Below are 23,477 nucleotides of genomic sequence, written 5' to 3' on the forward strand. Positions count from 1 at the left end.
CAAACAACCTTTTCAGAATACTTTAACACAACTTCTGTGCCTGGCAAATAGTGCCTGTCACATAGTATGGGCTTCACGAATGTTTATTCCACCACCATCCCTCCTACTTTTAGAATGCTCTGTTAAGAGGTCTGTTAGTTCTTTAATTACATCCTGCCTAAATCAGCCTCTGCAACTCTTCCCCACAACTCCTACTTCTACCCCCAGGGCCAATAAATCTAAATCCTCCTCCCACATGAACCTTTCAGGTATTTGACAAAAGCTAGCCTTAATCTTCTCTCATAGGGCTGAATATCTCCAATTCTTTAACTGGATCTCCCAAAAGCATGATTTGTCTCAACTAGTGAAGTAGCTCACTAATAGTATTTTTCCTCTCTAATCCATGTTCCACATACAGCTGCCAAAATAATTTTAACAGCACTGGTATGACCATGTTGTTCTTCTAGCTTATAAAAACAAAATCACACACAAACACACACACACACACACACACACACACACAAACAAACAAACAAACAAACAACAACAACGACAAGCTCTGGAGGCCACCATTACCTGTAGGATAAAATACAAACTCCTGAAACTAGTATTTAAGATTTTCCAAAATCCAGAACCCAACTACTTGTTCAGCCTTGATACTACTCCCTTTCCTTTAGGATTCTTGCTAGTGAAATTGGAATAGCTATTCCTTGATCTCAATACTCATATCTCCTATTTCTATGCATTTGCAAAAGCCATCTGTTAGGCCTGGAAATAGATGCCCTCCTCATCCTTCTTAGAATCTTTTCCCTCATTTAAGAATCATTTAAGAATTTAAGTAGCTTCTACTATGGAGTAGCTTCCTATTCAACACTCCCACCCCACTCCAGTTATTAGTTATTACCCTTATCAACCTTCCTTACTCATGTCCATATCATGTATCTTGCCATGCAAACTCCTTGAGAGCAGAGAGTTTTATTAGTCTTTGTCTCTCCTGCCTCTTTTCCTCATCCCAATCTAACATAGTACTTTATATCTAGTAGGTGATTTTTATTAAAGTATTGCATTTAATGACTTTGAGGCCCTCAACCATCTCAGGACACATGCCTATAAACATTCTCTATTTTATTAATGCCCACCTATTAAAAAATGGTGCCCACAATCAAATGTAATGAACTTCTTTACTAGAAGCAATGCAATCAATGATTTAGGACAATCCAGAGAAAAAACTGTGGGAGTAGAAACGCAGAAGAAAAACATATGATCGATCATGTGGTTCGATGAGATAAAATTGGGGATTTGGCCAGTAAAAGATCACTTTACTGCAAATATGAATAATATGGAAATAGGTTTTGAACATGATACTTGTATAACCCAGTGGAATTGCTTGTTGGCTCTGGGAGGGGGAAGGAAAGATGGGAGGCAAAGAACATGAATTATGTAACCATGGAAAAACATTCTTAATTAATTGAAAACTAAAAAATAGTCAGTGAGCCACCAAAAAAAAAAAAATGCTGAATATGGACCAATTGAAATGATGCTTTGGGGGGTCAGCTGGGTAGCTCAGTGGATTGAGAGCCAGGCCTAGAGATGGGAGGTCCTAGGTTCAAATCTGACCTCAGACACTTCCTAGCTGTGTGACCCTGGGCAAGTCACTTGACCCCCATTGCCTACCCTTACCACTCTTCCACCTAGGAGCCAATATACAGTATTGACTCCTAGACAGAAGGTAAGGGTTTAAAAAAAAAAAAAAGAAATGATGCTTTGGGTCATATGAGTATTGTTTGCATTGCTTACAGTCAGCTATTAAATAGTAAAGGTATATGCTATAAAATTAAATATATTTATATAAAATTTTTTTATTTAAAATGGTGCCCAGAACTGAACACAATACTCCAGAGGTGTTCTCACTGAGGCAGAACACAAAGGAATCATCCCCTTATTGCTACCCTACAAGCAGCCCAAAATTGTTTTAGCTCATGCTGTTCATCTCAATTAAGTTTTCAGTAAAATTCAATTCAACTAGTATTTATAAAGTACCTACTTTGAGTAAGGCACAGTACTAAGTCAAGGGATGCAAAGATCACAACAGTTCAATCCCTGGTCCAAGGATTTAACACTTTATTGAAGTAAACAACTTCATATGCACACAGATAATAAAATACAAAATCTATGCAAAGCAATTTGTATAGGTCTAGGGCAAAAAGTGGCACTTGAGCTAAATTTTGCAAGGAATAAAGGGGAATATGGCAAAATCAGTCTTAAAAAAAAAAAAAAAGGCCAGAGCCAATGTAGAGCTTTTAAGTGTCAAATAAGAGAGTTTGTATTTTATCTGGGAGGCAATAAGGAGGCACTGAAGCTCCTTTAACAGGAGAGCAATATGGTTATATTTGGGTCTTAAAACATCAATCTGGCACCTGGGTAGAGAACAGAGTGGAAAGAAAATTAAATAGAAGCAAAAAGAACAATTAGGAAGCTACTACAACAGGCCAGCTGAAAGGTAATGAGGACCTAAACCAGAGTAAGGGATGTGTGACTAAAGAGGAGGAAGTAGACATAGCTGATTTTAGGGAGGTAAAATCTACAAGATTTAACAACTGAATGGATACATAGAATTAAGGAAAAACCTGGACAACTAGAAGAATGATGATGCCTTCAATTTAAAAGAAAAAGGAAGTTACAAGAAAGTATAGTTTTAGAAAGGCATATGAGTGCTGTTTTGGATATGTGGAAGTTAGCTAGAAGAATAGACACCTCTTTCTCTAAAACTGAAGCAGAAAAAATAATGTAGGTTGACACTTTTAAGACAGTTACAATCCACTGAGGGCAAGAACTGCTTTTTGCCTCTCTTTGTGTCTATAATACTTAGTACAATGCATGGGACAGAGCAGGTGTTTAATAAATGTTTATTGATTGATTGATAAGATTGGATTGGTGTATAGAGAAAAAAGGAAGTTCCAACAGATGACCTCCATTTTCACAGTAAAATATGAGAGAGCCTCTACTAAAAGAGAGGAAGGAAGCAGCTGTGTAAGTGGCAGGGTAAAGGGAGAAGAATGTAAACAAGAACAATACTGTAAAATCAAACAACTCTAATCAATCCAATGATCAATCATATTCAAGAGGAACAATGGTAAAGCATACTATCCACCTCCTGAGAAAGAGGTAAATGACTTGGGGTACAGAACGAGACATTTTTTGCACATTGCCAATGTGGAAATTTATTTTGCTTGACTATATATTTTTGAAATTTTTTTTCTTTTCCTCTTCAATGAGGAAGGAAAGGTGAGCTGTGGAAAAAAAATTTCTCTTTGTTAATTGGAAAAAACTTTAATTTTAAAATTATATAAGAACTAAATACAGGCAACTGAAGTTTGAGTGGAAAATCAGCAAAATATTTAGACAAATAATAGAAACCAGTAATAAACTGTGAGAAAATGAGGATTCTTAAAAGAAGAGAGCTTCAAATTCAATTTACCACAAAGCTCTGGCTCCATCAAGATCTTTTTGGATTCTCTCATCCAACATGTTAAATATTCCTCCCAGCTTTGTGTCATCTATGCCTTTATCCAAAACATTGATAAATGTATCGAATAAAATGAAACACAAATTCCTAGGGTATTCCATTAAAGATTTCCTTCTTAAGTTGATCTCAAACCCAAAGTCTAATCAATCAGTTTTCAATCTACCAAATTTCACTAAATTGTCTCTCTTTGCCTTGTCCGTGAGAATAGCATGAGGAACTATTAAATGTTTTCTTGAAAAATAACTAAAAACCAATTAAAAGAAAATTATATAAATTACATGAATTCCCTCAAATTATTAGTTTAGAATAACTAGGGAGCAGAATAGGGAAAAGGACTGGACCTATGTTTTCATTATTATAGGGCAATCTTGGAGGAAATGTCCTTTTATCAATGCATATCAGCAACTTCTCTGTAATTTACAGTCTTAGGCCTAAAGGACTGAGAGGTTTAAATGGCTTGCCTAGAGTCACTAGCCAATATTTATCAGCACTTCCTGGCTTCACAATGAACTCTGTATCCATCACACTAATGCCTAGTCTAGAAAACCTGTCAAAAAAGAATATAAGGTTAGTCTAGCATCACCTCTTTGTAAAGGTTACATGCTGGTTTTTAGAGAGCACCAAATTCTTTTACAGATGTCAGTGATAAATCTTTTAAAAATTTGCAAAACATTTAAGTCAAGCTCACTTGGCTACAGCTGTAGATTCCACTCTTTTTTTATTAATAAACAGAACATTGGCTTTTGGTAACCTCGTACCTTCTTCTTTGCTGCGAATGTTCAATATCAGAGGTTCAAATTATCCTATCTAAATTATTCTTGTACTCTACAATACACTCTATCTGAATTAGGTGACCTAAAGGTGTTCCTTTTTATAACTCTTATAAATGTCAAAGTCATCATTATTTTCTAGGTCTAGAAAAACTCACCTTGGAAAAGAAAATGAAAGAGTAGGATTGAACAGTCAACATCTTCTGTTATCTATGATTACCGATCTATCCACTTGGAACAGTAATCCTTTCTATTTTTTTAATTTTACTCTTTCCCTCAACACTTGACACAATGCCTGGCATATAGAAAACAATAAATGCTTAATGACTGACAATATGGCTAAAATGTAAACAAAAAGCAATTTTTGTTGTCCCTTATTTTTCTTACCAGCTTCACTTCATTCTAAGCTTCTGCATTTTTTATATTATTCTTATAGGATTCTGACCTGCTATACTTTTTAACATACTCTTTTACTTGTCTTTGCTTATCTCTTTGCTGCATAGTCTACCCATGGCTAAAACCCTATCATTTCTATATTTTAAATCACAATCTAGAAATCCTCATTTCATTCTCAGGAATCATCCATCATCTTCTTCCCTAACTATACACTTCCTCAAAATGCAGCTCTTGGGAACTCCTTACCTTTTACTGACGGCAGCTATGTTCTTATGCTTCAAAGGTGTTCAGTTTCTTCCTTAATCCTTAACAGTACTTTCTAGATTCCTTTGTGTCCATGAATTACCAGAACTATAATCATTATATCAAAAAATTGTCTAAAGCTTCTGTCATGTGCTATATCCACACCCAGTAAGACAGCAGACCTCTCTGCTGCTGTCAAGTCAATAAGTGGCTGCCTCAGGACCCCTCCACACAAAGTCACAAACTATCACTACTTATCTCTTCTTCCTGTGACTCTGCATTAATGGCCTTACTTCAAAAAGGCCTTGTGGATCCACATTGTTGACACTCCGAGGATGGATAGGTGTTTCTTTCTAAGGTTCAGCTCTCTCCTCAGTAAGAAAAGACAATTCTCAGTTACTTTGTTCCTGGCATTCAAAGGACCTAATTCTCTTTTTCCCCCTGCCCAGCAGTTACCTCACCTGACAAACAGGAGGATTCACCTCTTTCTCCTTTATATCCTTTTGTTCTGTTTAGATAATGTAAAGAATGGTGCTAAATTCTTCAAATGCTTTCACCTTCTTTTCTAGTAGGGGGAATAGCCTATATTTGAGCAATTAAGAAAGTTTTCTATTACTGTTATAAGGCAGAAACACACTCATCATAAACTCTACTTTGGCTAATACAAACACTCTCTGATCACTATACTTTTTCTAGAGGCAAGGTTCCCAGTCCTTGCTAGTAGCTTTTATGAACAACTAACAATGGAGACTTCTCCTCACATACATAACACCTTTTTAGCCACACTCTTTCCACATATTTTTTTCCCCACACACTTTCTCATCTCTCCTTAATTATAGGCCCCTCTTTTCCTTCACCTATCCAATCTTCTCCCACTAAATTTGGAAATGAAAAAAAAAAACAACCAGTTTATCACTGCTTTTTTTAAAGTGGGGTACTAGGAATAGAAAAAGGATTCAATTCATGTAAATTTGTATTCTATTTCAAAAGAAGAAAATCTCTGCGTTATTAAAATTTTATTCTACTTGCCAGATTTTTCTTCAAATTTGGATTGAAAAAACTTGGGGGTAACCTATAATTGTGCACCAAAAAAGGACAATTTAGAGAACAATGATAAAAAAAGAATAAAACATCTATTTTACCTAAGAAAATATAAAAATCCTTACTTTGTTTTAATTTCCAGGTTAATTTCTGGAATCCTTTTTTAGCATATCGTCACATAAAGAGGTTGGTCAAAAAGTGATAAAAGAATTTTGTTACAAAGCAACTTATTAAATAATTTACTAAGACATGAAGAAGTGTGTGCCAGTGGAAAGAATATTTGTATCAATGAAATTCTATATCTTTTGAAAACTAGTGTTTTAAAATATACACCTGTATGCCTATAGAGTTATCTTTTCAAAGGTATTTATTTCATCTTTGAAGTGAGGCATATTGAGGCAACCACTCTTTGAAAGAAAATGGTAAATTAATAAAGATGATCAGAAAGATTAAATTCACATTTAATCTGCAATATCACGTAAAAGCCAAACATATAAAAAAGCAAAAATTTATACCAATTTCTATTACTTACCCCTCTTCCACTGCATTTTTTCTGTGTGTCACAGTCATAGTTCAAAACAGAGGCATTTACACATTGGAAGTTTCTACAGATCTTATAAAAGAAAAAAAGTGTTCTTAATTCAAAGAATTCAATTGTCAACAAGCAGCCAAGATTCCACTAAGCAAATGAAATTTTTTGGATTACCTTTCCATGATCACATTTTGTGCCTTCATTTACCATGCCAGGATCAGGTACATCTGATCCCAACTGGAAATCCACACCCCAACATGTAGTTCCACCAAATACAGTCTGAATGAGAGCAGGAAGAATTCCAAATACTGGCATCCCTTGTACATTTTCACACTGAAGCTTTCCACACAAAGCATTTCTATAGAAGGAACAGTTATGCATATAAAATATTCAATTAGCATATCTATACAGATTAAACATGATGGAAGTGATAGCTTGGACAGTTTAGAAAGTAGCATTCTTAACACTACTATTCTTGGGAGGGAAAAATCTCTTTTCAATAAGTAAATATTAAGCAACTACTTGGTATAAGAATTTTAGGAATGGGAATGCAGAGATAAAAATGAAACAGTCTATACCTTCAATTAAGTTACTATTTATCTTGAGTAGACAAAGGTAGATAAATAAGAAAAAGGGAGGCACTAGTAACTAGGTGTCTCCTCCAACAGGCTGTTTTCTTTGTCTTATCTTCCATTTCTACTTTACTACTATTAGATCCTTCCCTTTGTCAATAAACATACGCATACCTCATCCTCCATCCTCAAAAAACTCACTAGATCCTTCTATCTCTGCTAACTAATGTTCAACATCTCTTCTATTCTATGGCCAAACTCCCTCAAAAGACTATCTAAAGGTGGCTGGGCGGCTAAGTGGATTGAAAGCCAGGTCTAGAGATGGGAGATCCTGGGTTCAAATATGGCCTTAGACACTCCCTAGCTGTGTGACCTTGGGCAAGTCACTTAATCTCCCCGACCCCCTTTGTCTAGCCCTTACCACTCTTTTGCCTTAGAATATTGGTTCTAAGGCTGAAAGTAAGGGTTAAAAAAAAGTCAGTATGGTCTTCTTATTGGAAGAGTAATATGTAATAAAGCTGGAAAAGTGGTTGGGGCCTATCTTTTAAGGGCATTAAGAGCAAAGAGGAGTTTATTTTACCCTAGAGATAAAAAGAAACCACTAGATGTTACTCTCTAAAGAAACGACATGGTCAGACCTTTCCTTTATAAAAATCACTTTGCTAGCTATGTGAAAATTGAATTAAGAGTCAGAGAGACCTCAAGCTGAGAAGCAGGTAGTAAGCTATTATAATAAAGAAAGTGATAACAGCTGTATGACTAGAGAGACGTCTACTCATACAGGGTTGTTCATTTGTTTTCAGTTGTGTCTGACTCATTTTCTTGACAGACAATGGAGTAGTTTGCCATTTCCTTCTCAAGCTCATTTTACAGAAGAGGAAACTGAAGCAAACAGTGTTAAGTGACTTGCCCAAGGTCACACAGCTTTTACAGTTCTGAAGCCAGATTTCCACTCAAGAAGAGGAGTATTCTTGATTCAGGACTAGCATTCTAGCTGTTGCATCACCTAGCTGCCACAGTAGAGAGAAGAGGTCAAATGAAAACTACTTTATGGAGGTAGAAACAACAAAACAAGAACAAAATCTGCCATATACTGAGGGAATGAAGAATCAATCAAGGACAAGCTGAGACTGAGAACCTGAGTGAATGACAAAACAGGGTTACTCTTATTAGAAGTTGGGGATTTTAGAAAAGGAGTTGACTTAAAATGAAGGATAAATGATTGTTGTTTTTTAAATGTTGAATTAGAGATGTCTATTGAGACTTCTCCATTCTAAGGGAGCAATAAGATGGACTATGTACTTTTTCCTTTGCCCTGGTAATCCAATGTGGAAATAAAGCTGTTTCTCATCTCTTCTTGCCACATAGCTAGCAGAGAAAGGGAAAAATTCCTTTCTCTGAATCAGATATGAACATTTTCACAAGATTAATATAAATATACAAACAAATCCACGTATGTGGTACACTTCTATAAGTATTATCCTGCAGATGAACATAACCTATCTTCCACAGACATGTTCTAAATTGTCTAGTGTGTGTATCCCTGGTATAAGTCTGAATATTTATCTGAATCTCTTCTGTAAAAAATCAGAGCTAGACCTTCTAAAAGGTTCCTTTTCACTCAAAAAGTCTGTGTATCTACTTTAAATAAAGAAATAACTGTAGAATCACAGAATCTGGAATAGAAAGACCTTTGAGATAATCTAGAACAACACACTAACTGAACAAGAATCTCCTCTATAACTCTAGCAAGTCATAAATCCTTCACTTTAAGATAAGCTCAAATTAAAGTATAGGCTCTAACATCATGCCAAAATTGTCTCTACAAATTCTACCCACTGCTCCTAGTTCTACTATTTAGGGACAAGCAGTACAAATCTGCTTTCACATCTGTCACTGGGCAAATCCTCTTCTCTTCTGCATAGTATTTATGAGCTCTATTGATTAAAAACCATCCAGAGGTAGAGATAAGATAGCAAAGAAGGAAAAAGTACAATCTAGCTTCCCCAGGAAATAAAAAGAATAATCAGAGCATATTATGCAATCATGTACCAACAAAACAAGAACACAATAAAAATAGAAATACCTTTAAAAATATAAAATGCCCAAACTATGTGATGACCAATTAAATATCTTAAATAATAACTTGATCTCAGAAAAGGAAATAGATTTTAGCTGCAAAAGGTCTACTAAAGGAAAAAACAAGACAAAATAATTCCTGAACTTAATGGATTCACAGAACTCTATCACATCTTGAAAGAACAGGTAGTATCAATACTTCACAAATTATTCACAAAAACTGAGAAAAATCCCTATTTACAGTCCTTATGCTTAAAGAAGTAAAAGATATAACACAAAAAGAAAATGACAGGCCAATGTCATTCATTAATATTAACTAAAAAAATTTTTTTAATCCTATCAAACAAACTATATCAATTTAATCAAGAAATCATTCCTTATGATCAAGTGGAATTTATATCAGTGATGTAAGGTTGGTTCAACTTCAGGACAGCAATTGACAAAATTAATTATTTTAAAAACCAAAATATCCCTAGCCACATGATCATGTCAATAGATACAGAAAAAAGTCTGCCAAAGTACAATACTCTTTTATGTTAAAAATCTTACTACAAAGTACCCAGAGAAAGAACTATTGGAATTGTCTTTCACAGCAGTATATTTATGATTTGGGGGGTTTTGTTATTATTGAATTTGCTCTTACAACAATGACCAATATGAAACTGAGTTTTGTATGACAACAAAAAATGAAAATAAATAAATTAGGAACAACATATTGTAACTCCACTTTCTCCTCAAAAAAAAAAAATCTTACAAAGTATAGGCATGGAGGGAGCTTTCTTTATTATCATAAAAAGCATCTATCTAAAACCAAAAGCAAGCATCATATGCAGTGGGGATGCCCATTACCTCCAGTATTATCTAATTCTAGAAATGTTAGTTATCGCAAAATAATAAGAGGAAGAAAATAAAGGAATAGATAGGTAAAGAAGAGATAAAATTATCTATTTGCTGATGACATGGTGGAATAGTTGTAAAAACCCAGATAATTAGCAAAGATACTAATGGAGACAATTAATAGCTTCAGCAAAATTGCAGGCCACAAATAAATCCTCAAAAATTAACAATATTTTATAATAACAAAACACAAGAAGGAAAACTAGAAAGGAAAAATAACATTCAAAATAAGTACCAAAGGCATAAATATCTAGGGATCAACCACATAAGAGCAAGCAAAAGACTTATCTACAGAATCACAAAGTACATCTTAAAGAAATAAAGAATATCCCATAGAGGAATATTCAGTTCACTAGTATGTACCAATATAATAAAATGATAATATTATCAAAATTAATTTATACTTTAGCACTATACCAAATTACCAAAGGGATACGTCAGAGAACTTGATGAAATAATAACAGAATTTGTTTAGATTTAGAATAAAAAGGGAAATGATGAAATAGGGAGGAAGAGGGCAAGAGCACTTCCAGATCTTAAACCATATTTATAAAGCAGAAGTCACCAAAACGATGTAGTATTGGCTAAAGAATAGATGAATCAATGAAACAAACTAGACAAAGGAGATTCAGAATTCCCCTGAATTCCAAGAGGCAGCTATCAAAAGTCCTTCAGCCAAGTCTGTTGCCAAGCATCTTTGAAACACTAAAGCCTGTAATTTATCAACTCCCTTATCCCCCTCACTGGTTCCCACTCCTCAGTCTGTTCTTAAGACACCTTTAAAATACAAACATCTTTTTATCCTTTTGTCACAAGCCCTGGCTTGGCAGCATGCCAATTAACATTCCAAAAGGTGTCTGGTTTTGCTTATTCTAAGATTCAGGTGCTGGAAGCCTAGTACTGTCCCATGGTAAAGTTCAGACTTACTCTCAAGTAAATAGTTACAAAAAGAAACTCCCTGTCTCTGAATGTTATCTAGTTAGTACCAAATGTGACAGAAATGTCTTCCTGGGTTAAAATACACTGTAAAGAGATATTGAGGCCTGTTCCTAATTTGTCAATTTGAAGATGACTCTCAGGAAAGTATGATAATCATGAGTCAGAATGAAATGGAAACATATAACTATGAGGGTGATGTTATGCAAAACAAAACTAAAGTACTGTATTCCACTCCCTTCCCACCCCACCATAAATTAGACTTTATTTGTCTAAAAGCTAACATGTTTTAATGACAAACACTAAGCATCTTTTCCACTAAGGGCTGATTTACTTATGTAGGGTCGAAAGATTAAAATCATCCTAATAGAACAATGCGTATTACTTAAAATAACCTAGAAAAATTCAATCACATTAGGATCTGTGTAGTCAAATGTTATCATACAGAATCTTAATCTTGCCAAGGACCATTTAGTGCCAGCACATCAAATTACAGGGCCCCTTACTTTCAGTTAGTCAACTGCCAGAAATTTAATATGATGATCTTGTATTCTCACCTCCCACTTTTATGGTCCATGAACATTTTCAGAAACATGGAAATTGCAACCATAACCTCTGTTAAGTTTACTTGTAAATGATGAATGTGTATTACATGAGCACTAAAATATATTCTTCTAAGGGACCTTCAAGGAAAAAATATTTTGGCATGCTATCCTCAAAAATAATACTATACTGCAAATTTAGTTCTACCATTTAGATCTGGCAAATGTTGTGACTGGAAAAATAATGTCGAATGGCTAAGAGGGATTTCTACAAAAAGTCTTTCATATCTTTCTTATCTAAATGAGAACAAAAACCTTCCTCAAATCTCTTTTCAAAACTATAAACCTTTTACTTCCAAACTCTTTTTATAGGCAGTGCAAACTGACTTCTCACTACCTTTAACCTTCCATCCATATCCTTTCTCATCCCTACTTACTTAAATCTTCTTATTCTTTTTAATATCTTTTCAATGGACTTAGTTAACACTAATTAACTGTAATACTTTTACTTTGGAAGGCACTTAAGAGCTTACAAATTGCATGATCTATTTTTAAAGTAACTTTGCTTCTAGTTTAAACAACTAAATTCTAGCACATCAACTCACAGAAGAAATGCAGTGGTAACAAACGTTCTCTCAAATTAAATTTTACTCGTATTCAAGCTGATTCTTAATAATTAAAAAAATTTTTTTAAGTAGAAACCCTTAACTTCCATCTTGGAATCAATATTCTGTATTGGTTCCAAGGCAGGGTCACATTGCCTAGGGTCACACAGCTAAGAAGTGTCTGAGGCCAGATTTGAACCTCTCCCATCTCTAGGCCTGGCTCTCAATCCACTGAGCCATCTAGGTGCCCCCAGATTCTTAATTTAAATAAATCCTTCTCTTTTTTCATAGTCAAGAAAAAAATTGACAATAGGTAATTCTTAAGGACTAGCTCAATTTAAACTGTAAATTTGTTTTCTTTAGTTTTTTCCCCCACTTTTGATCTCACTGATAATGCTTTCAAACTAGCTTCAGTTCCTTTTTTTCCTAATAGTAAAATCATCTTCCTCCCTTTTTTTGGCACTGAAACAATATAAATCTATCACTGCAAAGAAGAAGAGTGATAAAAGATCTAAGTGTTGTTTCCATGTAATTTGCACAAAGTTTTCCTTAAAACAAATTCTGTAGAGTGGTACTCCAACTCAATAAGAAATTTCAGCATATATAAAAATAATAAAACCACAATTTGGAAATTAACAGTACAAAAGTACATTTTAGTCACAAATTTATTCTCTACTTCATTTAGGATGCCATAAATTTCTACAGTCTGGGGAAGATTACCTTTCTTCTTATCTACCTCTCCATCTTGGCCAGTTAGAAATAAAAAGGGGGGGGGGGGCAGCTGGGTAGCTCAGTGGATGAGAGCCAGGCCTAGAGACCGGAGGTCCTAGGTTCAAATCCAGCCTCAGATACTTCCCAGCTGTGTGACCCTGGGCAAGTCACTTGACCCCCATTGCCTACCCTTACCACTCTTCTGTCTTGGAGCCAATACACAGTATTGACTCCAAGACGGAAGGTAAGGGTTTAAAAAAAAAAAAAAAAGAAAAGAAATAAAAAGGGGGAGAGAGAAGGATATAGGGAGAGAGAGGAAGAGGCAGGGGGAGGGCAGGAAGGAGAAAGGGAAAGAGAGAGGAAGGAAGGGAGAGAGGGAAAGAGAGAGAATCTTCTTTTGAAGTCTTTGAAAATTCCCCCAAAAAAGTTTTCACTAAATCTTTTTCCCTATGGCTGATCAGGCAACAGAGATTTACCACAACACAAAACACAAACAATTCAAATGACTTATTCAACATAACACAAATAAAACACTTAATACTTCAAGTTGCCAGCATTTTATTTCCCCTCTTCTGTAACCATTTCCTCTAGAGAAGTCCCTAAAAGTACTGACAGTCCACATTTCATGACTGCTTGAGACACAATGCAGATGCTTCTGTACAGAATTTATTTCACTTAGATTGTTCTTCCAGGGCTTGTGGAATGGGAACAAGTGTGGGAGGTTTTTTAGACTGTAAGACTTCTTACCTATTTAGTTGTACTATTGTTTCAATCTTTTTTGACTTTATGACCCCATTTGAAGTCTTTTTTGGCAAAGATACTGGAGTGGTTTGCCATTTCCTTCTCCAGCTCATTTTATAGATGAAGAAACTAAGGCAAAGAGGGTTATATGACTCATCCAGGGTCATACAGCTAGTAAGTACCTGAAGCCAAATTTGAATTTAGATGAGTTTTCCTCACTTCATGCCCAACACATTTCACCACATAAGTATGCACCCAACATACTTAGTGGCAGCTGCTTTTCCACATGATAATTCTAGTCTATTTGAAATACATTGCAGAAATCTCCTTGTTGACATGACTGTTAGGTGTCAAAAATCAGGAGACAAAAAAATTACCTCAAGCTAATGAAAAGTTTGAGACATGAAGTAGCCTGAATACATGCAAGTGGTCTTCAAATGAACACAAACTTCTCCTAAATTGCCTCAATTTTTATACTTGTGATCAAAAAATTCTGTCTTCTTCTCTTTACCAGTTATGTTGCCATTAAAGTTACCATTGTTCTCCAAATGACAAAACATTGATGCAAATTCTTTTCTTTATCCAGGGCAAATTCCGTTTTCAAGGACATCCAGATGCTGCTCATTGTGCAATTCTGCAGTTTATTAGCAACTCTATTGCCTACCACTTTTTCTGTTTTGCAATCTCAAGAGTTGGAATGAATTATTTTCCCTTACTTCCATATTCTGTTTTGGTCATACAAAATTTAACCCTTCACATATTTCTTGAGTTATTACTGAATGCTGCCAACACATACGCTTAGGTTCTGATTCTCTAATAAGTTTCTGAGGTAACTTTGGAAAAAGAACCGAGTCATTGAACTTACGTCTAAAATAGTGTCTCTAAGTTAATTCTAAAAAGAGCAAAATTCTCTCACTCTTTGCAGATGATATGATGATATACCTAGAGAATCCTGGAAAATCAACTAAAAAGCTAGTAGAAATAACTCATAATTTTAGCAAATTGCAGGATACAAAACAAATCTACATAAATCATTAGCATTTCTATATATCTCTAACAAAAATCAGCAGCAAGAGTTAGAAAGAGAAACTCCATTTAAAATCAATATAGACAATATAAAATATTTGGGAATCTATCTACCAAGATAAACTCAAGAATTATAGGAATACAACTACAAAACACTTTTACACAAATAAAACTAGATCTAAACAATTGGAAAGACATTAATTATTTATGGGTAGGACAAGCTAATATAATAAAAATTACAATCTTACCTAATTTACTTATTCACTGCCATATCTATCAAACTACCAAAAAAACTTTTATAGAATTAGAAAATATTATAACAAAGTTTATTTGGAAGAACAAAAGACCAAGAATATCAAGGGAACTAATTAAAAAAAGTGAAGAATGGGGGCCTAGCAGTACCAGGTTTTAACTCTATTACAAAGCAGTAATTATCAAAACAATATGGTACTGGCTAAGAGACAGATGGGTGGATCAATGGAATAGACTAGGGGTAAATGACCTTAGCAAGCTAGTGTTCAATAAACTCAAGGATCCCAGCTACTGGAACAAGAACTCACTATTTGACAAAAACTACTGGGAAAACTGGAAAACAATATGGGGAAAATGAGGTTTAGATCAATATCTTATACCCTATATCAAGATAAATTCAAAAGTGGTAAATAACTTAAATATAAAGAGTGAAATCATAAATAAATTAGGTGAACATGGAATAGTATACCTGTCAGATATATGGGAAGGGGAGGAATTTAACATCAAGCAAGAGATAGAGAACATTAAAAAATGTAAAATAATTTTGATTATATTAAATTAAAAAGTTTTTGTACGAACAAAACCAACACAACCAAAATTAGAAGGGAAACAACAAACTGGGAAAAAAAATTTTATAACAAAATTCTCTGACAAGGGTCTAATTTCCCAAATATATAAGGAATTCATTCAAATGTACAAAAAATCAAGTCATTTCCCAATTGATAAATGGTTAAAGGATATAAATAGACAGTTTTCAAATGAAGAAATCAAAACTATCAATAATCACATGAAAAAGTATTTTAAATCCCTCCTGATTAGAGAAATGCAAATCAGAACAACTCTGAGGTACCACCTCACACCTAGCAGATTGGCCAATATGACAGTAAAGGAAAATAATAAATGTTGAATGGGATGTGGTAAAATTGGGACACTAATACATTGCTGGTGGAGTTGTGAATTGATTCAACCACTCTGGAAGGCAATTTGGAATTATGCCCAAAGGGCTTAAAAGACTGCCTGCCCTTTGATCCAGCAATACCACTGCTGGGTTTGTACCCTAATAGAGAAAAATAGGTGTACAAAAATATTTATAGCCACACTCTTTGTGGAGGCAAAAAAACTGGAAAATGAGGAAGTGTCCCTCAACTGAGGAATGGCTGAACAAATTGTGGTATGTGATGGTGGCGGAATACTATTATGCAATAAGGAACAATAAATTGCTTGATTTCCATACAAGCTGGCTAGACCTCCATGAGCTCATTTGGTGTGAAGTGAACAGAACCAGGAGAACATTCCACACAGAAATTGAAATGTTGTGGGAAGATCATATGTAATCGACTTTGCTACTAAAAACAAATCCAATGATCCAGGGCAATCCCAAGGGACTTTTGAGAAAGAATGCTATCCACATCAAGAGAAAGAACTGTGGGAGTAGAAACACAGAAGGAAGATTTTTGATTTATCACTTGTTTATATGGGTACTGGATGTGCGGTTTTGGTTTTTAAAAGATTACTCTATTACAAAAAAGAATAATATCGGAATAGGTATTGAGTGATAATACATGCATAAGCCAGTGGTATTGCTTGTCAACTCTGGGAGGGGGGAGGGAAAAGGAGAGGGAGAGAACATGAACCATGGAACCACAGAAAAATACTAACTACAAAAAAATAAGACAGAGAGAAAAATAAAAATAAATAAAAATAAAAAAAGCAAAATCCCTGAGAATCCCACAACATATATCCAGGGGTTGTTTGGTCTCAAGCTTATGTTCTTGAGAATGTCAAAGACAATCTAAAAATGGGGAAAAAAAATCTTTTATAGAGTCATGGAAGAAGAATTCATGAGTAGAAGAACCCTCTCTATTACTAATAGGGAGTTACAGAAGTTAAGCTATGTCATCACCTTGTAGGGGGAAAAGTGAAGTGAAATTAATAACCAGTTTTCAATCATTCCTTGGGTAGATGCTACGGAATTAATTAATTAGATTATTTCTTAAATTTTTGTGGCCTTGTTACTTTCTTGCTAATTCTAAACTGGCATTTCATAAACTAGAGTGGTTCATACTTCAATGAGAAGGACAAGTACGCATAATTGGTTTGTCTGTTTTTTTTAACCTTGCTATCAGGCAAATAACCTTTCTTGCCCTCGGTTTCCTCAACTATAAAATGAAGAGGCTGCACTAGGTGGCTTCTGATTTCCATTCCAGCTCCTAACTGATACAGTTTGTATCTACTTCTGTCCCCAAGGTTGACCTTTCACCACAGTAGGTCAAAGGACCAGATGGCCCAAGTAATAACTATGGCCTTTCCTGGACTGTGTTCAGAAACACAAATGTGTAAGAAGGTGTGATTCTGAAAGCCTTTGAGTATAGCCAACATGAGTATACCAAACACAAACCAAAAGAGCCTCAATGTGGCCTTAAATTGTGGATTCATAGTCACACATATTGGTAGCTATGGGATCAAATGAGGTAACGTATAAGGTGCTTTGCAAAACTTAAAACACTTTATATACTAGCTATTATTATCGTTTTCTTTAAAACTCTTACCTTCTGTCTTAGAATCAATACAAAGTATCAGTTCCAAGGCAAGAGTGCTGTAAGGATTAGGCAATAGAGATTAATTTGCCCAAAATCACACAGCTAGGATGTGTCTGAGGCCAAATTTTAACCCAAGACCTCCTATCTTTTGGTCTGGCGATTTATCCATTGAGCCATCTAGCTGCTCCTCCTAATTATCATTAATACTACTGTAATCATTACAATTTATTTACTATAATGAGATTCAACTCCAACAAAAAAATTCAATTCCTTAGGATCACAGTAGGTTAAAAAACAGATGACACCTATTTCAAACACTCATTTTGTAGATAAGGAACTTGAAACCTAAAGGTTTTAAAAGACTTGTAGAAAGTAACACATTAAGTTAGTAGTAGAGCCAAAAATAAAGCCTAGGTCTCCTAATTCCCAAGCCAGTAGTAGAGTACAGCTATTTCTTATATTTGTTTAAGCAATTTGCCTTAGAAACTATATTGATGGTATAGAATAAGGGAGAGGGCAACAAGCATTTATTAAGCACCTACTAAGTGCAATACTGTGCAAAGTGCCTTAAAAATATAAATACATACATTACAAAAAAAACCAGTCTTTTGAACTCGTCTAGTCTTTAGATTCTCTGGAGCTAAAGGAAGAAAACTTGAGCAATGAATTAGTACTATAAAGGTGATTACTGAATCAACTTCCTTCCCATGTATCCCTATGACTCCTACACCTGGAGTCACTTAATTAATACCCATATGTTCAGTAGGATCTGATTTCAATTAGTTCTTTATGGGTCAATCTATTAACCCTTACATCATGGATCTATAATTCCACAATTGCATTCCTATTAGAAAGTCTTTGAATTCAGTTATGATGAAAACTACATTGGGACCAATTTGGAGATGAATAGCTCTACCTGGCTAGGTTGGTCATCAGATGAGATACAATTTATCATTAGCCTATACTTGAGGCCTTTCCAGCCTGGTAGAGGAACTTGTATTCCACTGGCATAGACTTTAAGAACCCTGGGCCTTTCTAGAATGTCTTCTACAAAAGTCTCATCATGATATGGAGATTAAAGGTAAAGCAAATGACAAATATTAGAAGCCATGGAAAAATAAGGACACCAATGTACTGTTGAATGTTGGTCTAGTCATTATGGAAAGGAAACTGGAACTAAGCCTGAAAAGTCACAAAAATGTACATGCTTTAAAACCAGAAACTAAGAGGGTGACTGCTTATTGGGGAAAAACTGAACTAATTATGATCTATGTAATAGAGTACCATTATATCATAAGGAAGGAAGAAATAGATAATTTCAGAGAAAAATGAGAAGACCTGTATATAAAAGGAAATGGGAAGATATAGAACAATTTATGTTCTAACAACATAACAAAGAAAAATAACTTTGAAAGGTGTCAAAACTTGATCGATATAATGATCAACCAAAGATAATTCTGAAGGTCCTACAATGAAGCTCATTGCCCTCCTTCTGGCAGAGGTGATAGGACTTGGGATCCCCAATGAGAAAGGCATTTTTCAATATGGCCAATGATGGAAATTTGACTAGGCATATTTGTTATAAGAGTTTTCTTTTTATTTTCTTCACTGGAGGGTTAATGAAGAGAATGAGGGAAAGAAAAATGATCATCAGTAATTTTTTAAAAAATATGTCCCACAGCAATCACAACTGTAGCCAAGAAAAGATGATCATAAAGAAAAGAGGCACAGATGTATGTGGGACAGAACAAGGCTGGGAGAATGGAAGGACTGAAGGAAGATCTGAGGTAATACTGACTCAAAGACCTGAAGTAGAACCACTTATGTAACAGAATCCAGAACATAATATGGATAAAATTCAGGTACTTCAAATCAGATAATTTCTTTACATATGTCAAAAGGATATCAAAAAATCATAACTATAAGGTACAACAGAAATGATCTCTTCCAACCTCTTCTACCCCAACACGTGAAGAAACTAAAGTCCAGAAATGGAAAGTGGCTTGCCCATGGTCATACATACAGTGTAAAAAAAAAAAACTAGGGCTGGGTTTTGAACTGAGTTCTTCAGGTTTCAGGTAAGGAACTACACTATACTGTCTACTCTCCTTTCAAAAAAGAGGATACAAGGATTTCATAAACTAATCCTTATATCATTTTCCAAAAGATTAGTGCTAAGAAATTGCATTTAGCTTTTTTTTTAACCCTTACCTTCTGTCTCAGAATCAATACTGTGTATTGGTTCTAAGGCAGAAGAGTAGTAAGGGCTAGGCAATGGGGTTAAGTGACTTGCCCAGGGTCACACAGCTGGGAAGTATCTGAGGCAGATTTGAACCTAGAACCTCCTGTCTCTAGGCCTGGCTCTCAATCCACTAAGCCACCCAGCTGCCCCATGCATTAGCTTTAAAGGTCATGTTTTGGAAAAAATCGGTTGAGGTAAAATGATGCATATCCTGAGAAAGAAAAGACTTATAAAGAAAACAACATCTGCCTTCAAATAATTTTTAGGTAGAAGGATTAGATTTATTCTTCTGGTCCCCAAGGAAAAGAACCAGGAGCAATAGGTAAGTGGTGGATGAAGAAAAAGTGTAAATTTAGATAGGGAAAATCTTACAGAATTATCCAAAAGCAGAATGTGCTGCTTCAGGACATTAGTGAGCTCCCCTCCCTGAAGATTATCAAGGTTAAGGCTAGATGACTATTGGGATGTTGGTGAAAGACATTTCTATTCATTCCTAAACTAGTTGGTCTTTGAAGTCACTTCTGATTAAATTCTATGACTCTATTTATTCTGTAAGTGCCATATGCCTTGTGAACATGATGTTTATTGTCACTTCAGTCAATCCAATCCAACAAAAATTTTAATAGACTTTTACTATGTACAAGGAATGGCACACCAATTACATTTTAAAATCCATTTAGGACTAATAGCATCATTTATCAATGTAGATATATAAAAAGTTAATGCAGACAAGACAGGAGTGAAATTCTTAAATTTTCATTTTTTCTGGCATTTGACATTGGGCCTTAAGGTCTTTCACATTTTATCACTTCTTCACCTCTACTTACCCAGTGGAACATTTTCTGTATTCATTGCCATTGTGACCACAGTTGCCAAATCTGTCACCTTTAGAGTTCACATCAATAAAACAATCCCTTGGAGCAGCTTTTGCTTCTAAAATACAAGAGAAAAAAAAGTGATCTTAATAAAGAAATGAGTTTTTCCTGGAATTTCCCTAGTGCCTCATTTCCCCTTTCCTAACTGCCTGCCAGATGTATCCTACTTTAATATGAAAACTCAAATACAATATATCTTAAACTGAATTCATTTTCCCAGAAGATTATAAGTCCCTCTATGAAAACAAAGGCCCCTTTGAAGGGAAGAATAGTCTAGCTTTTGTATGTATATCCTCAGTGCTTAGCAGTATACTAAATGCATAAAAGGCGCTTAATTAATGCTTAGGGATATTAAAAAAAAAAAACATAGAACCCTACATCAAAGCACCACCATATCTCACTTTTTGAAATCTTTTTCTTCTTTCATAGCCTGAGTGAAGGTTATCTTTTCCTTCTTCATTAAGGTTTTCCTGATTCCCTCCAGTTTAAGGAATCTTTTCTTTCTCAAGACTTTTTGACAAATTTTGCCCATTTGTCTCTTTTTTCCTTATCCCAACATAGCTTACATACTTAATTTGTATTTATATCTGTTCTTCCTTATCAGACTGTCAACTCCTTAAGTGCTGGTGTTGTTTTGCAGTTGTATCTGATTCTTTATAACCCAGTTGGGGTTTCCTTGGCAAAGATACTGGAGTGATTTGCCATTTCCTCCTCCAGCTCATTTTACAGATGAGGAAATTGAAGGAAACATGGTTAAGTGACATGCACAGAACTAAGTGTCTGAGGCCAGGAAGCTGAGTCTAATTTCAGCATCCATCCAATATACCACCTAACTGCCCTCAAATGAAGAGACTGTCATTTTTCATTTGCAAATATTATCATGGTACCTTGTATAATAAGCTAAAATGCTTGTTGAATTAAATTAAACTTTGTCTGGAAGCCTTCTTCAAAAGCAGTATGCCTTATAATCAGCCCCTTCTCTACCTTTGTACTTCTCATCTACCAGTGATGGGCAAACTTTTTAAAGAGGAGGCCAAAGGAAAGGAAATGCTCATCTGTCAGTCTGTTTCTAAGGCAACTCTTTGGAAGTTTCATTGTATTGTATCCTACTCATTGTATTCGTTGGAGAACATTTCAGAGGGCCACACCTGGCCCACAGGGCGGGCTGTAGTTTGCCTATCACTATCTTATACCCTTATAAATCACTGAATATTAATTTCAGCTATGTCTAAATCTCTTCTACAAAATATGTACTAATGAGGATACGGTTCACTATTTTATTTAATCTTTTGTTGTTCCTGTAATGCCCAGAATGAGTTCTACACAAAGGTGAAGGGCAGAGAATGAACATGGGAAAGAGGGATCAAGGATAACACTGACGACTACAAACATAGGTGCCTAAAAAGATTGTGATGTCCTCAACTGGGATGTCTAGAATAAGAGTGGATCTGGGAGAAAAGATGAGTGATTTTGGACATGATGAGTTTGAGATGCCTATTGGACGACCAGTTTAAAATGTCCCATGGGAGGTAGCTGGGTAGATCAGTGGATTGAGAGTCAGGCCTAGAAATGGGAGATCCTGAGTTCAAATCTGACCTCAAGACATTTCCTAGCTATATGACCATAGGCAAGTCACTTAATCTCCATTGCCTAGCCCTTATCACTCTTCTGCCTTGGAACCGATATACCATATTGATTCTAAGATGGAAGGTAAGGGTTTAAAAAAAATGTCCCATAGATGATTTTGGATTGGAGTTCAAGAGAAAAGAAAAGGTTATATACAGAGATATGGGTTTTGTTTTTCAGTCAGGGCTGACTTTTAATGACCTCATTTGGAATTTTTTTGGCAAAGACACTGGTATGACTTCTCCATTTCCTTCTCCAGTTCATTTGACATATGAAGAAACTTGAGGCAAGTAGGGTTAAATGATGTGCCCAGTTAATCGCACAGCTCTTGTCCAAGGCTGGACTAGATCTCAGAAAAATGAGTCTTCCTGACTTCAGGTTCAGCACTCTATCCCCTGGGTCCATAATCACCTGCACAAATGACTACTGAACTCAAAATAGCTGATGACATTGCCAAGACACAAAGTGTAGAGAAAATAAGACCCAAAGATTCCGGAGATCCCCAGGGTAAACCCAGGTCAAGGGAAAAGGACAGATGGTAGTCCAATTAAAAAAAAAAAAAAAGCTTAAGAACTGGTCATCCAAGTCAGAGAAAGAAGAAAAAAAAAAGAAAGTATCCAGGATGAAAAGTGATCAATATCAAAAGGCTACAGAGATGTCAAAAAGAATGAAGAAAGAAATCTGGCAGTGAAGAGATAATACTAGCTTCACCTGAGCAAAAGTCAGATTTACAAAGGGTTGAAAAATGAAAGAGAATAGTGGAGGCAATGAGTATAGATATCTGTATGTAGAAGAGTGACTGAGAAGAAGGAGTGATATGATATAGGACAGTAATGGCAAACCTATAGCACAGGTGCCAAAGATGGCACTCAAAAGTGTTTTCTCTGGGAATATGGCTGCCTTCCTCCCTCCCCCAGAGTTCATTACTAAGAAGGCAGAGGGATTCAGCAGAGCTGCTTCCCTCCTCCTCTCCACGGTGCCTGAGAGCATTTTTTCACATCACATACCTCTCCACCCAGTGGCAACACACATGAGGTAAGGTGGGCTGCTCACAGGCAGCAGAGCTGCAGGAGAGCTCAGTGCTTGGGCCACTCCCTTCCCCCCTCTCTATACTCACTGGAGACATTCCTTACTTCATCTGCCCCTCCGCCTAGCAGCCTAATGGGAATGCTTCCTCCCTCCCCTGTGTCGGGTAAAGGGGGAGGCAGGGCATGCCAGGCACTAAGTGGGAGAAGGGGCACAGCACTCAGTCTCTAAAAGGTTCGCCATCACTAATACAGAACCATCACTTGATAAGATGGTAAGGTTGAATATGGGATTTTTTGTTTTGTTTTTTAAGGATTGGG

The 23,477-nt window shown here is 35.6% G+C and overlaps 1 protein-coding gene across 1 annotated transcript in view; it reads right to left on the reverse strand.

The window, feature by feature from the left end:
- Positions 1-23,477, reverse strand: part of ADAM9 (ADAM metallopeptidase domain 9) — a 123,104-nt gene that overhangs the window by 19,997 nt on the left and 79,630 nt on the right. The window contains exons 15-17 of the mRNA XM_044659538.1: positions 20,458-20,563; positions 6,662-6,845; positions 6,488-6,568 (exon numbers count right to left, since the gene is read on the reverse strand). Of these exons, the coding sequence (XP_044515473.1) occupies positions 6,488-6,568; positions 6,662-6,845; positions 20,458-20,563 (371 nt within the window). The remainder of the gene's footprint in view (positions 1-6,487; positions 6,569-6,661; positions 6,846-20,457; positions 20,564-23,477) is intronic.

Source organism: Gracilinanus agilis, chromosome 2 (genome assembly GCF_016433145.1).
Source record: "Gracilinanus agilis isolate LMUSP501 chromosome 2, AgileGrace, whole genome shotgun sequence".
Lineage (NCBI taxonomy): Eukaryota > Metazoa > Chordata > Mammalia > Didelphimorphia > Didelphidae > Gracilinanus > Gracilinanus agilis.